The following is a 12,766-nucleotide window of genomic DNA, read 5'->3' as shown; positions in this document are numbered from 1 at the left end:
ATTGTACGTGTTATAGGGCATTGAGTTGTCGGTGTCACGAATGCGAGAGTCGTGATTGGTGAGGATTAGGATATAATTTGTTAATCTTAATCTGATGATGATTCACGCTAATCTTCCCCATCTCAGACCTCAACAGTCATGAGCACAAGGTTCTAGAAGACAGCTCGAGCCATCAAAACTTGCAATTGGCAAGTAGAAGCGGAACATGTACGTGAAAGTAAGGCACATCACCGTGCGCAGCACCAACCTTGACCGCCCTGAAACATCACCACAAGAAACTCATTGGTGCCTCAACCACCCGCCGCGCGTTCCTCAAAAGTTGGATGCAGCCTGCTTCGTCACACCTCCGCTGACCTTCACATCCTTGGTAATGATGGTCGCGCCACTGACGCCCGTCACCTTGATGGCCACCGTATCCGTCCCAAAGCCCGACGAGTTCTCAAAGTAGTTGTACTCGGTCCTCGTGGTATCCTTCCACGTGCTGCCGCCATCCGTGCTGACCTGCAGGCTCTTGACCCTCTCGTTCGCATTCATGACCTGCATGCTGAACCAGTACGCGCTCGTGCCCTCCTTGTTCTTGAGCGTAATCGGCGTCGTGATGCCGCACTTGACGTAGTCCCAGGTCACGGGGATGATGCCCTCGGTCGCGGTGCCCAGATTCAAGAACGCGTCCTGGAACAGATCGAGGTGGTTGGTGCCGCAGCCCGGGCATTGGTCGACCACCATGGCCGTGAGGCTGGTGGTGCCCCGCGTGACCTTCACGCAGGCGCCGCAGTTGCCTGCCGTCGCCCAGTTGGAGTCGGACAGCGCGGTGCCGTAGATGCCGGACGGGAGGGTGTAGCCACTGAAGGAGCACATGCCGCCGTTCAGGTTGCCGCCGTAGAAGGTGGCCTCGCCGCTGTTGGAGCGGCGGGCGAGCGGGTTGGGCGAAGTGCCGGGGATGGGGTTGGCGAGGACGGTGTGGCTGAGGAGGGTGGCGGCGACAGCGCCAATGGTGGGGGTGTTGACCTTCATGATGATTCAGGGAGAGACAAATGTGGAGGTTTTTTGAGTTTTGGAGGAAACTGTAAAGCCAGCCGGCTGGCGAAGAAACGAGTGGATAGAGAAGGCAGCGCAATGGCAGTGACTGAGGATGTTCTCGTGTAGGGATGAAGCGGTTTTGTAGTGCCTGGTGCCATTAGGAAAATTGCGTCCTTCACCGGCGTGACGAGCCGTCGGCCCTGAACGCGGCCATGGCGGCGCGGACAGGCAGCGGAGTGGCTGACGGTCTGGACCGACATTGGGTGCTTCTCTTGTGACTTGAGACTGGTATAGCGCAGTGGCTTGTCATGCTTTGATTGCCAGTGGAGCTGTGTGCAACGAAGTGGAGATCATCCGCGCAGAACCGACCAAAACTGCACGTCTGGTGTTGAATCGTGCAGCGGAGATACAGCCGGGTGGGGGCGGTTGAAGCGCCATGGACCGTTGGCGCAGAAAAAGCCCTGTAGGTGGTGGCACTTTTCCGGGGCTCGAGTCGGTACTAGAATGGACTCCTCTTGGGCTGATTGGCCGCATGGCTATGAGGCGCGTTGGTGACGTTGGCGTTCTGCGCGGTGGAACGAGTGTTGAAACGCGCCGGTGCAGCTCCCGAACTGCCGGCGTTGCAAACCTCACTTGCGTGACGTCGCTACAATCCTCTGCCTTCGCCTCTCCAACCTTTTCATAGGCTACGTTCTGCCACATCTGGTGATTGTAAACTTGCTCGTTTCTTCTTCTGCCGCAGCGTTTCCCAGGAAGGCGGCACAGCACTTGAGGGTGCAGCTGAAACAGCCGGTTAACTATAGGCTTTATCTACCTAAATGAACTAAACAATAAACTATAAGAAAAGGAACGCATCTCCCAACACCACTCTGCTTTTGGCTGCTCGCCACCAACTCTCGACAGCAATATGCAATCTGACTTGCATCTCAGTAATAAGAGGTGTTGTTATTATCAGTGCACAACTTGGTAATTCAGGAGATTCCCGTTCTTTCCAGCCGAGGTGTCGCTGACAACGCACGGATGCCAGTGGTACGTTGGTCTCTCGAAAATGGTGCGCATGAGAGCGGAAAGTGTTTCCGAGCGCAACGCGAGCGCAACGTTCTCGACTGGCGAGTTTCACACGTGTTGCAAGGATCCGCGCAAGCGATGTACGGCGATGATCAGCGTGAACCTCGGATTCATCTTTGCATCTCTGCTCCTGCCGGAAGGAGCTGGTGGGGACTTTTAAAGTTTCTGCAACTCCAGAACGGCGATCATAACAAAAAACAAGCCTAATGTTGCTTGATTGGGGAATCCACTCGAGTCAAGCCCATCAAACTAAAATTTCACGGTCGACTGGAAGCCGGCCAGCCCTTCGACTGGACTCGCTTATCGGGCGGGATTCGCGGCAGACGCGAAAAGGCGCACCGACCAGCAAAAACAAAACAAAACGTACAACAGCCGGGATTCCCCAATGGTCACCCACTTGAGTACTAATCGGCCGGTTCGCAGCTTAAGTACGGCTGAGCGGACGGGAAGCCCTGCATTCTGCGACCTATGGTCGTACGTGGTGGTGGAGGTTGTGAACAATGTTCAAGTATCCCAGCGGACAGGCAGTCGCCTGGCTGTCGACTGGCAATTCTAGACCGCCAATTACACAGCCAATTGATACTGAGACTCCGGACGCCGTAATTACTCGGTAATACCGCGCAGATTGCGAAAGCTGTGCCATCGGGCGCGGTATACCATAGTAGAAAGAGATGACTAAAGCACACGTACCTTGAATACCAAATCAAGGCAAATGCAATTTCACAGCCAAGACTGTACGACCCTCATTTTACATACACGTATCTCTCCGAAGCACAAGACCAACTCCATCGCCAGTCCATTCTTTGAGCACGAACCTACCACCAGGCGCTGTAATGCAGCTTCAAACTCCCCTCCGTCTTCCTCTCAGCTTCCCACCTCTCCACCCCGACCCTGTACACTCCCACACTACACCCCAAACACCGCATTCGGCCTCCCTCCGCCCGCTATTTTTTTTTTTTGAAAATTCTACTGCGTTGTATGTATAGACGCCGCTGTAAAGAATTTGCTTTAGAGGACCAATCCGCCTGGTGGCATTGGCCGCAGCGGCACCACGAATTCTCCAATAGGAAGAGTTAAACTCCAATTTTACACCCAAGGTGCCTGTGAAAATACCTCATGAGAAGCACTTTGAAGCAATTGGGGCCCAGTATTTTCTCACCTTCGTAAAAGTCGTTTCATGGAAAGCGTAGTAGAGCCGGGCGGACGGGAAGCCCTGTATTCTGCGACCCATGGTCGTACGTGGTTGCCAGCTTTTCTGCAAAACATTACATTTTGAAAAACCCAGCCTTGCATAATTGTTGTGCTAACGAAGCATGTTGCAGCTGCGCCTTTTCCCAAGGCCGAAATCCACCAATGAACAGACTAGGATGAAGCGCTTAGAAATCTGTTGTCAGCAGTGACGTGTCAAGACGTGTGGGGCTAAGAATAGTAGAGCATTTCCTCAGCTACGCAGGTAGGCTTAAAAATTCAGGCTGGGTAGTAGAAGAATTACTTGTGTTATTGATCTCCCCAAATGCTCTAATTAAATGTCTCTTCCTCAATTATTGAAGAGGTGTGGCGGTAGAGCCGTAAACAGGTATTTCCTTTCAAACGCATTCGGGTTCTCAGAACCGCTGAGTCTTTCTTCACCCAAACAGTTCATCTCGCCCTTCCTCGCTATTGACGGAATAGACTGAGATTCCCAATGGCGCACTTCCACGGCCTCCGTGCGATCTGTAGCATCCCCCTGAGTTCGCTTAGAGACTCCAGATTTCTGCCAGCTCCTACAGCCGCCACTCCAAAACGTTTCCGGTTCCTGGACTGCAAAGCATTACTTGACCAACAGTTGCTGCAGATTTTCGAGACTATGGAGCTTAAAGATCTACCCTACTCCGCAGTATCGTACGTCTGGCGTGGTAATGAGCCCGAGGACTCGAACCAAGAAGACATATCGTTCCACGTGGAAGGCACAATAAGAGACAACGACAAGCCCGAAGACAAACCTGATCCCATACACACCAGTGTCCTTCAACACGCTTGCGCAGCATCTATTCAACAGGATTGCCCCTTTCTTTGGCTCGACCGGCTGTGTATATTACAGAGCAGCAAGGAAGACAAAAGATGGCAAATAAAGAATATGTACGACATCTACAAGAGCTGCAAGACCTGCATAGTCTTGCCGGGCGGCGTCCAGTGCATAGTGCCCCTCGAAACACCGACCGCCTGGATCCATCGCTCTTGGACGCTCCAAGAAAGTCTTGCGCCGCAGCGGACCCTTGTGCTGTTTGCATGGAGCAGCGGTTCTGGCGAAATCCTGGCTGGCGACGAGCACGACGAGATCGTAGAGGTCGTCCCCGGCTATAGCGCTGTGTGTAGTCTCTCCGGCATGGTCAACGCCTGCGCGGTGGGGCACCTCGAGTTCCAGCGGCGCCCATCAAACTGGGATCAAGGCGGCAGCGAAGAAGTATGCAGAATTCTCGGATACAAGTCTCCCAACGTCCTCTCCCTCGGAGCGGCGCTGAATGATACGCTCGCCAGCGACCCAGATGCGCACTACAGCTCGATATGGCAGTGTGCGCTTATGCGCACGTCGTCAAGACCGGTCGACATGGTGCTTAGCATCATGGGCGTCTTCGGCGTTGCGCTGGATCCAAACGCCTTTCATGCGGATGATCGCTTAAGCGCGACGGTGGCTTTGGCGCGGGCCATCCTTGAAAGGGGTGGCAGAGCCTGTTGGCTTGGAATCTCGCTCACGCTGCCTTTGTCGCGAGAGATACCGACGTTTCCCGTGTTTCCAGAGACGACTGTGCAGGGGAAGGCGATGGTGGATACGGACGTTGGGAAAAGAGAGGTAGCGGAGATGATGGAAGGTTGTTACCCAAACAGCCTTGGGCTGAAGATGGCTCTCCCTGGAGGGAGTATGGATGAGTTGGGAACCTTTACTACGACATTAAAGTTCGCACGTGCGGTGCCCGTCCAGGCCTCGGATGCTGGAGGTGTACTGTCAGGCTACACAACCAGCACGCCAAGCCCTCCTACCAAGCCCAAATCCATACTACTCAGCCTGATGCAAGGTAAAGAGGTCCGTGGAGAGTCTTTATGTCAGGGAAACTGCTATGTGTTCTCCTCTGCTCCGGCGCATCAAGCTCAGATGAATCAGCAATCTTATTCGTCTTCGGATGTCGAAGAAAGGATCCTTGCTAGAACTGGAGATGGGAAGCTTTTCAGTCTCTCTGAAGAAGGAGATCAATCTTCTGAAGGTGCAGGCCCTAGACTGTTTGCCCTCATATTTGGGTGGTTCAACGAATATTATCCCGGCGCGTCCATGGCGAGCAACAGAAATAACATAAGGGGAATGTTGATCAGGGAGGATGAACCCGACCAGTTCCACCTCGTGTGCTTTTTCACGCTTGATCAAAAATGGAGGAGTTGGGCGATGTCGTTGAATAGCCGCAAGTTTTGCATCGGCAGGCCGAGAACATAGATTTTGGGTATTTCAAAATCCCCTATTTATCTCTGCTAATGTCTCACCCCACTTCCATAGTCTCTCCTACCAAACACAAAATGAAACCTGGATACAGCCCGTCTGCACAGAGTGAGACTCCCCGCGCCCGCCGATGTAAAAAATGCTACCGCGTTGTATGTATAGACGCCGCTGTAAAGAATTTTCCTTAGAGGACAAGGGCTAGAGGTAGAAAAGCCGAGGGGGCTATGGTCAACGGTATCAAATCCGGGAAGTGAGCACACTTGCACAAAGTACATTGACGTCATACAAGCGACGCACCGTAGAAAGGCTATGATTGGATAGCGGGCCTGGAGCGCCCAGCATTTTGGCAAGACTTTTAAGAAGTGATTATCGCCAGTGCTGGCAGCCTGCTTGGTAAGCGCATAAAATACACTACTAGATTATGCACAAATAGTTAGCGCACCATTTGGGCCCAATCAGTGACATTTTCGAGCAGCCTCGCATCAGCCGCAGCTGTGCAAGGGAGGACGAAAGGGGAAAAAGCATGTTAGGCAGCCGGTTTATCCTTTATCCCTCACGTTAGCGATCTCGTCAGCGACCATTTTGGTGAGTATGGGGGATATCATTTGAGGATAGGTCTCGGATGTGGCGTTCGGGGTGGGGGCTAGCTTAGGGACTTGGGGACCCGATACTTGGCGTTTCAGCACAAATAGTAAGCATTCCTTCGGTCAGCATATTGAACACCTCAAATTCCTCTCGTAACACAAACTTCACCAGCCGAACAAACTCGCCATCGCCAACAATGGAATCCCAGTCTTCGTTCAGCAGTGAAGTCGACGAGGAAAAACCGTCTTTGAAGACGCGTTTTTCGAAGAGGTCATGGACATGGAGTTCAACAGAAGTGAGCAGTATATTGCCACTGAAAGGGAAGACGAAGTCCGGTTCGAAACTACAAGAGTTCCACAAGTGGAGAGTCAAGCGTGGCTGGGTTGGGTGGAAATTCAGCTTGAGGGCGGGTGTAATTGTGTCGGCGGCGGTGTTTCTCATCAACCTTGCAGCAACCATCCCCGGATTCACTATGCCGGGGCGTTTCGACCAAGGCACTGCTATTCTTCGAGAAGGGCCATGCTCAAAAGTACGGTGGACCAACATCACAGTACACCTTTACATGAACATTGCGAGTACGATGCTCCTTTCAGCAGCCAACTACGCCATGCAGTGTTTGTCTGCTCCAACAAGAAGCGACGTTGACAAAGCTCATGAGAAACATGTTTGGCTGGACATTGGCGTCCCGAGCTTCCGCAACGTACCCTACATCAGAAAGCGGAATATTGTACTCTGGACCTGCCTTGCTGCCACCTCACTGGTGCACCACTTGCTGTAAGTCAAGAAGTATCCTTTTTAAGCTTGCACTTACACAACAAATAGACTCAACGCTACCGTGTTTTTGACGATTGGGACCCGCTCATATGACGTCTACACGGTGCAACCCGGAACTTTTGTACGTTCCGGAACAAATGTCTCAGCATTTATCGAGCCAGATTCATGGATGCTGAATTTTCCCTACTACGACAACGTATTCTTGGGACCTGCAAAACCTACGAATGACACAACGTGGAAAAACACTACATTGACTTACCAGAACCGAGAAGAGTGCATGGACCTTTTCGCACAAGCTTTCGTAACCGACCGCCGGTTCGTGATCCTGGAGCTGGACGAACGGGCAGATCTACCGAGTACGCCATATCACAACCTGCACGCGGATGCCATGGCACCCATTTCTTCCAGTTCAAGCGGGCCCAATTGCCCTTCAGGTCCGGATCCGTGGATATGTGCGGAGCAGTCCAGAGCAGCGTGTGAGAGTCAATGCGATGGAGATTGCCACTACGACGCCCGGTCATGGACATGCAGCACCTCGAACACAGAGTTTTGCAGCTCGGAATGCGACATCTCCCGCCTCAAGCAACAAGACTCGTGGACCCCGTTCGCAGACTCGTGGAACGTGTCAGGCTGCTACAGCCAAAAAGAAGAAGAGTACTGCAAAGTCGAAATGGCCTCCCAGCTCGCCGCCATGGTCCTCGTCGTCACCCTCCTGCACTTCGTCTTCCTCTTCCTATCCCTCTACCACCTCAGCATCGCGCCACTCCTCTCCCTCGGCGACGCCATCAGCTCCTTCCTCCAGCGGCCCGATCCATCCACCCGCACCATCCCCTTCTCCCACCTCCTCGACGTCCTCCAAAACCGCCATCATCCATGGACCCACGATCCCAACCCACCATCACCACCACCTCCTCCCCCATGCCACCGCAAACTCAGCGCCACAACCCCCTCCCGCCGCCTCGCCTTCGCCTTCCTCCTAACCGCCATCCTCGGCCTGACGACCTCCGGCCTCGCCCTCGGCATCACGCGCGTCCAGCGGCGCGACCCCTCGCGCAACCCCTTCGCGACCGGCATCGGCGCCAGCGTCAACATCGACACGCTGATGCCCATTGCCGGCAGCACTGGCAGCACGGGTCCGTCCGCGACCATCTGGCGCGCGACGCTGCTCGCCAACGCCGGGCAGCCGCTGCTGTCGCTGCTGCATTGCGCCTACAATGCGCTGTTTACCGCGTTGTATCTGGGGACGGAGTGGGACGGCTTCGGAGAAAGCGGCAAAAAGGGCCTCCGCATCTCCAGCGTGCCGCGCGGCGCGCAGCGCGCCTCGCACTTCCTGCAGCTGCCGTGGCGCTACGGCGTGCCGCTGTCGGCCGCGTCGACGCTGCTGCACTGGCTCGCGTCGCAGAGCGTGTTTACCGTTAGCCTGGTCGACGGCGGGGATGCAGGCGAAGCCGGAGCCAGAGACGATGGCGGAAAGGAAACAGCAACAGCAGAACAATCAGACCGCTTCTTCGGCTGCGGCTTCTCCCCGCTCGCCATGGCGCTCCTGCTCGTCGCGCTGCTGGCCCTGCTCGCCTGCCTCCTCGCCGCCGCCCTGTCGCGCTTCAAGACCGGCATGCCCGTTGTCGGGTCGTGCAGCGCGGCTATCGCGGCAGCGTGTCGGCCGCACCCAAGGCGTGAGGAGGCTGTTGCGGTTTCTTGTGCGTCTCCTCCTTCGTGCAAGGGCTTGTCTGATAGCGCGACGGACTGTCCTGAAGAGGACATCTCGGCGTTGCCGTTGAGCTGGGGCGTCGTGGAGGAAGGAGCGGCTGATCGGGGCGGTGATGGCGGCGGCGAGGTGAGGTTTTGCGCGTTGACGGCGGATGATGAAGCTGTGGTGGAGCCTTGGATGAGGCCTGTGTCGTTCGCGGCTTGGCGGGAGCGGGCTTTGGAGGCGCTGGGGGAGCGGAACTTGGCCGGCGAGGGGAATGAGGGTGGTGGATCGGTGGGTGCATGATCTGTAAATATGTGCTGGAATAGATGAGACTACGAAGCGCATGGAAATCACTAGGCATAGTTACCGACGAGCAAAATTAACCGCGAGGTTCTAGAGGAAGTATGGGAATCACCGAAAGTGATGATGACGTATGCTTGGGCCTACGACATATCTGGTGCTACACAAATAAATAATTACACTGCTTTCATTACTCCGAATTCAAAGGCAGATAGAACCTGCACTGTTATGAAATTATAAAACAATATTTACAATCTGGGTCACGTCAGGAAAGATGAACTTTTCACGCCGTCTTTGCACACAACATCAGGAACAAGTAGAATATTGAGAAGCGCCCAGTAAACCAGGATTTTGTGATAATTTGAAAAAGCTTCCAATGAAATTTCTCCCCCCACCCAACATGCCGGTGCGGTGTGGTCACGAATGACGCAATAGTCTAAAAGTTAGCGGCATCACAGATAGCGGAGTCTTTCCGCTCAAAATTACCTATACGGGTAAGAAAAGCGAGCACATCCTAGCTCAACTGCGAGTGGCGAGGAATAACGACCTTTCCATATGCACATACATATCTCCGTCTGAGACCCCGTGAGGCTTATGCTGTCCAATTTTCTTTCGTCCTCGCTGAAGCGACCTGCATTAGACGGCTCTGTCAGAGTCCTCGATATCATTCAACGATTTTCCACAGTTGAAACATGGCAGCCGCGCAAACAAAGTCGTTCAACGTACGTGTGGACCCATCCACTACAATTACCGATGGAGATGAACCAGATACACAAATCAGCAAGAAAGCCCCCGAGCGTCATGGTTGGCTGCACTGGCACGACCCTGGTACTTCCAAAGCTGAAAAAAGGCTTATTTTCAAACTCGACTGGTTCCTACTGAGCTTTGGATGCCTTTGTTTCTTCATCAAGCAGCTGGATGGGAACAACATCTCCAATGCCTACGTTTCCGGCATGAAGGACGAGCTTGGATTTGGTCCAGGCAACGAGCTGAGCTGGATGAACACCTTTTTCAACATTGGCCAAATTGTCGGCGGCCCTTGGGTCAACCTGGTCATATCCGTTGTCCGTCCTCGATACTGGCTCACCTCCTGCCTCCTGATTTGGTCCATTTTCGTCCTGTTTCTTTACAAATGCAACACGGCAAAACAGTTTTATGCTTTGAGATTCTGCATTGGTCTCTTTGAGTCTGCCGCGTGGCCAGGAATCCAGTACGTGCTCGGATCGTGGTACAAGAAGTCGGAGCTGGCCCGGCGCAGCTCTCTATTCGTCATGTCCGGCGTACTCGGCCAGATGTTTTCAGGGTACCTGCAGTCCGCACTGTACAAAGGGATGCAAGGAAAAGGTGGCCTCTCTGCATGGCGTTGGCTTTTCATCTTCGATTTCCTGCTTAGCATTCCGGTTGTTATATATGGACTTGTGAGTCATCGTCGACCTCACTTCCTCATGTTGCTGACGACGCTTTTTCAGATTTTCTTTCCTGACACTCCCCAAACCACCCAAGCATTCTACCTCACCGAGTGGGAAAAGAAAAGGTCCATCGAGCGCATAGATTCGGAAGGCAGGTCGCCAGTGGGGAAGTTCGATTACACGGTCTTCCGAAGAATCTTCATGTCCTGGCAGCTCTACACGTTCTCTCTAGCGTAAAGTTCCAGCCGTATACCACGTACGAAACGACGACGCTAACCTACCATCCAGCTGGTTCCTATGGTCTTTCACAGCGGGCTCCTACATCATCCAATTCTTCCAGCTCTGGCTGAAAGCAGAACACTACCCCGTGACGCAGATCAACAACATCCCGACCGCCCTCGGAGCCGTCAACTTCTTCTTCATGATCTCGACCGGCATCGTCTCGGACAAGCTCGGCCGCCGCGGTCCGGTCGCGCTGGCCGTGGGCACGCTGCTCGCGCTGTGCTACGCCGTTTTCGTCGTCTGGCACGTCCCGTCCAAGCTGAAGATGGCCGCCTTCATCCTGTCGGGGTGCTACGGGTGCTTCTCCCCGCTGCTCGCCGGCTGGGCCAACAGCGTGTGCGGCGGCGACCAGCAGTTGCGGGCGTTCCTTCTCGGCTTCATGAACAGCTTCGGCAACGGGCTCGTCATCCCGTACCAGCAGTACGTCTTTCCGAGCTCGAAAGCGCCTCAGTTTGCTGGCACGCACGCGTGGACGTCGGGGCTGGTCTTCGTTGTTTTGTTGACGCTTGCGTGCGGGTTTGGGATTGATTTTGTTCAGGGCTTCTTTGAGAAAAGGAAGGACACTACTGGCGAAGATCACTCTGACGAAGCTTGAATCTGCGATGGAGGGCATGGAAGGAAGTGGGATTGCGAAGCTTAGAATTAAGAAATAAAATCTTGACGCTCCTATCTAAGTGAGGGGAACAAAATGCGTCTCTACTTTCTTTTGCTATAGCAATGCTTGCAATTACCATTGGGCCTGTTAGTTTAGGCCGCAGAATCTGGACTGAAAGGCACCCTGACTCTGAGAAAACCGTTCATAAGAATTCCATCCAATGAGCTCCACCAATTTCCCAGACATTGTCATCACCATTTGGATGCGTATCTTGGCTTGCTGAAGCCAACTGCGAAAGTCCAATGTCTAAGCCGCCAGTAGCGTCTTCGTCCCAGCCTTCCACGGAAAGATAGCAGCACATATCACCCATCGTGTCCTTTATCAACCTTGTTAGTTGATCCTTTACGACATCAACTATATTTTCGTCTCGATTCACGTCGCTGATGGAAGCAAAGGAGCATGCAGCGTCCATGAAGTGGCGCATAATATCCGCGGCGCGGTGGGCTTGGCGCCATTGCCCATCAAAAGCAGAGAGAATCTCGATACAGAGGGTGATCTCTTTCCAGGCTGGAAACGAAGATAATTCTCCAGCTCTGGTGTAGCACTCGATGAGTATGACACAGATAGGGAGCATACGGCAGAGAGTGACGCGGTTCAAGGGGAGTTGCGCTTGTTGTAGCAACACAGAATTGCATTGCAGGAACTTCTGGGTGAAGCAAAGAAGCTCGGTGTAATCAGAGCTCGTATTGGACGCGCAAGGGTAATAAATCAGAATAAGGAGGTGGTAATAGCGCGCATTCATCCAACAAAGAGAGTCGTGAATTGGTACATTATCCGGGTCGGGCGGGCAGATCAAACAGCCAGCACTGTACCAATTTTCCACTTGCAAACGCAACCGCGATGATAGTGCCTTTCTGTCAAGTGGGGGCAGAGAGTGTGTGTTGCTGGACGGTGGTAGGTGGATAGTAGACAGAATGTCATACTCAATTTGGCGAAGTTGGACAACGTGACGATTGACCTGCAGGCTCAAGGCGAACGTTGTGCGATCACAAGAAGCGAACTCATCAACGGTCAAGCTGGGGAGAGGTATGTTTGCATGCCTTGTATCCAGGAAGCAGGGTCGTCCGACCGATACAGCCACGATGCGGTCAAGGGTATATACACTCCAGTAGAGGCGGTGGCGTAATTCTGCAGCAACAGGAGACGCTTTCTCGAGGGTGTTGTTTCTGCGAGAAAGTCCGAGGAAGTGTGCTTGGCGTGCAATAACCGCGAGAAGGGAGCAGGTGGCCGGAGCATTGGGATCGAACAAGGAATACAAGGCGAGCAGCATGAGAGTCTGTAACGAGTCGAAAGATTCATTCGCCAGACAGGTTTGAACGATGACAGCGTAGGACACGTTGAACCTTGTCATGGAATGCTTGGGGAGCCGACCGGCGCGCTCCAGGGTGGTGCAGCCGATGGCCATTACCAAATACAGCGTTGTGGAGGCCCGATCGGCCATCAGTCGCGTACGGTCGATGAAGGGGTATGCTCGGTTGACGTGGTGGAAATAGGCGTCGACAAGGTCGACCATGCTT

General features: G+C 53.7%; 3 protein-coding genes across 3 annotated transcripts; 2 read left to right on the top strand and 1 right to left on the bottom strand.

The window, feature by feature from the left end:
- Positions 1 to 312: 312 nt before the first annotated feature.
- Positions 313 to 1,014, bottom strand: LTHEOB_10941 (Expansin-like protein 1; the record flags this gene model as incomplete). The annotated part of the gene is made up of 1 exon (XM_035507642.1): positions 313 to 1,014. The coding sequence occupies one exon, from the start codon at positions 1,012 to 1,014 to the stop codon at positions 313 to 315; it is 702 nt and encodes a 233-aa protein (XP_035366872.1).
- Positions 1,015 to 6,335: 5,321 nt separating this feature from the next.
- LTHEOB_10940 (uncharacterized protein) lies at positions 6,336 to 8,906 on the top strand (the record flags this gene model as incomplete). Its single annotated transcript, XM_035507641.1, has 4 exons — positions 6,336 to 6,913; positions 6,962 to 7,034; positions 7,176 to 7,269; positions 7,459 to 8,906. 4 exons carry the CDS (start codon positions 6,336 to 6,338, stop codon positions 8,904 to 8,906), a joined length of 2,193 nt encoding a protein of 730 aa, XP_035366871.1.
- Positions 8,907 to 9,595: 689 nt separating this feature from the next.
- LTHEOB_10939 (Allantoate permease) lies at positions 9,596 to 11,189 on the top strand (the record flags this gene model as incomplete). Its single annotated transcript, XM_035507639.1, has 3 exons — positions 9,596 to 10,321; positions 10,373 to 10,545; positions 10,601 to 11,189. 3 exons carry the CDS (start codon positions 9,596 to 9,598, stop codon positions 11,187 to 11,189), a joined length of 1,488 nt encoding a protein of 495 aa, XP_035366870.1.
- Positions 11,190 to 12,766: the final 1,577 nt, after the last annotated feature.

The sequence above is a fragment of the Lasiodiplodia theobromae genome (genome assembly GCF_012971845.1).
Source record: "Lasiodiplodia theobromae strain AM2As chromosome Unknown scaffold_43, whole genome shotgun sequence".
Classification (NCBI taxonomy): Eukaryota; Fungi; Ascomycota; class Dothideomycetes; order Botryosphaeriales; family Botryosphaeriaceae; genus Lasiodiplodia; species Lasiodiplodia theobromae.
This window is presented reverse-complemented; position numbering and strand designations above follow the sequence as displayed.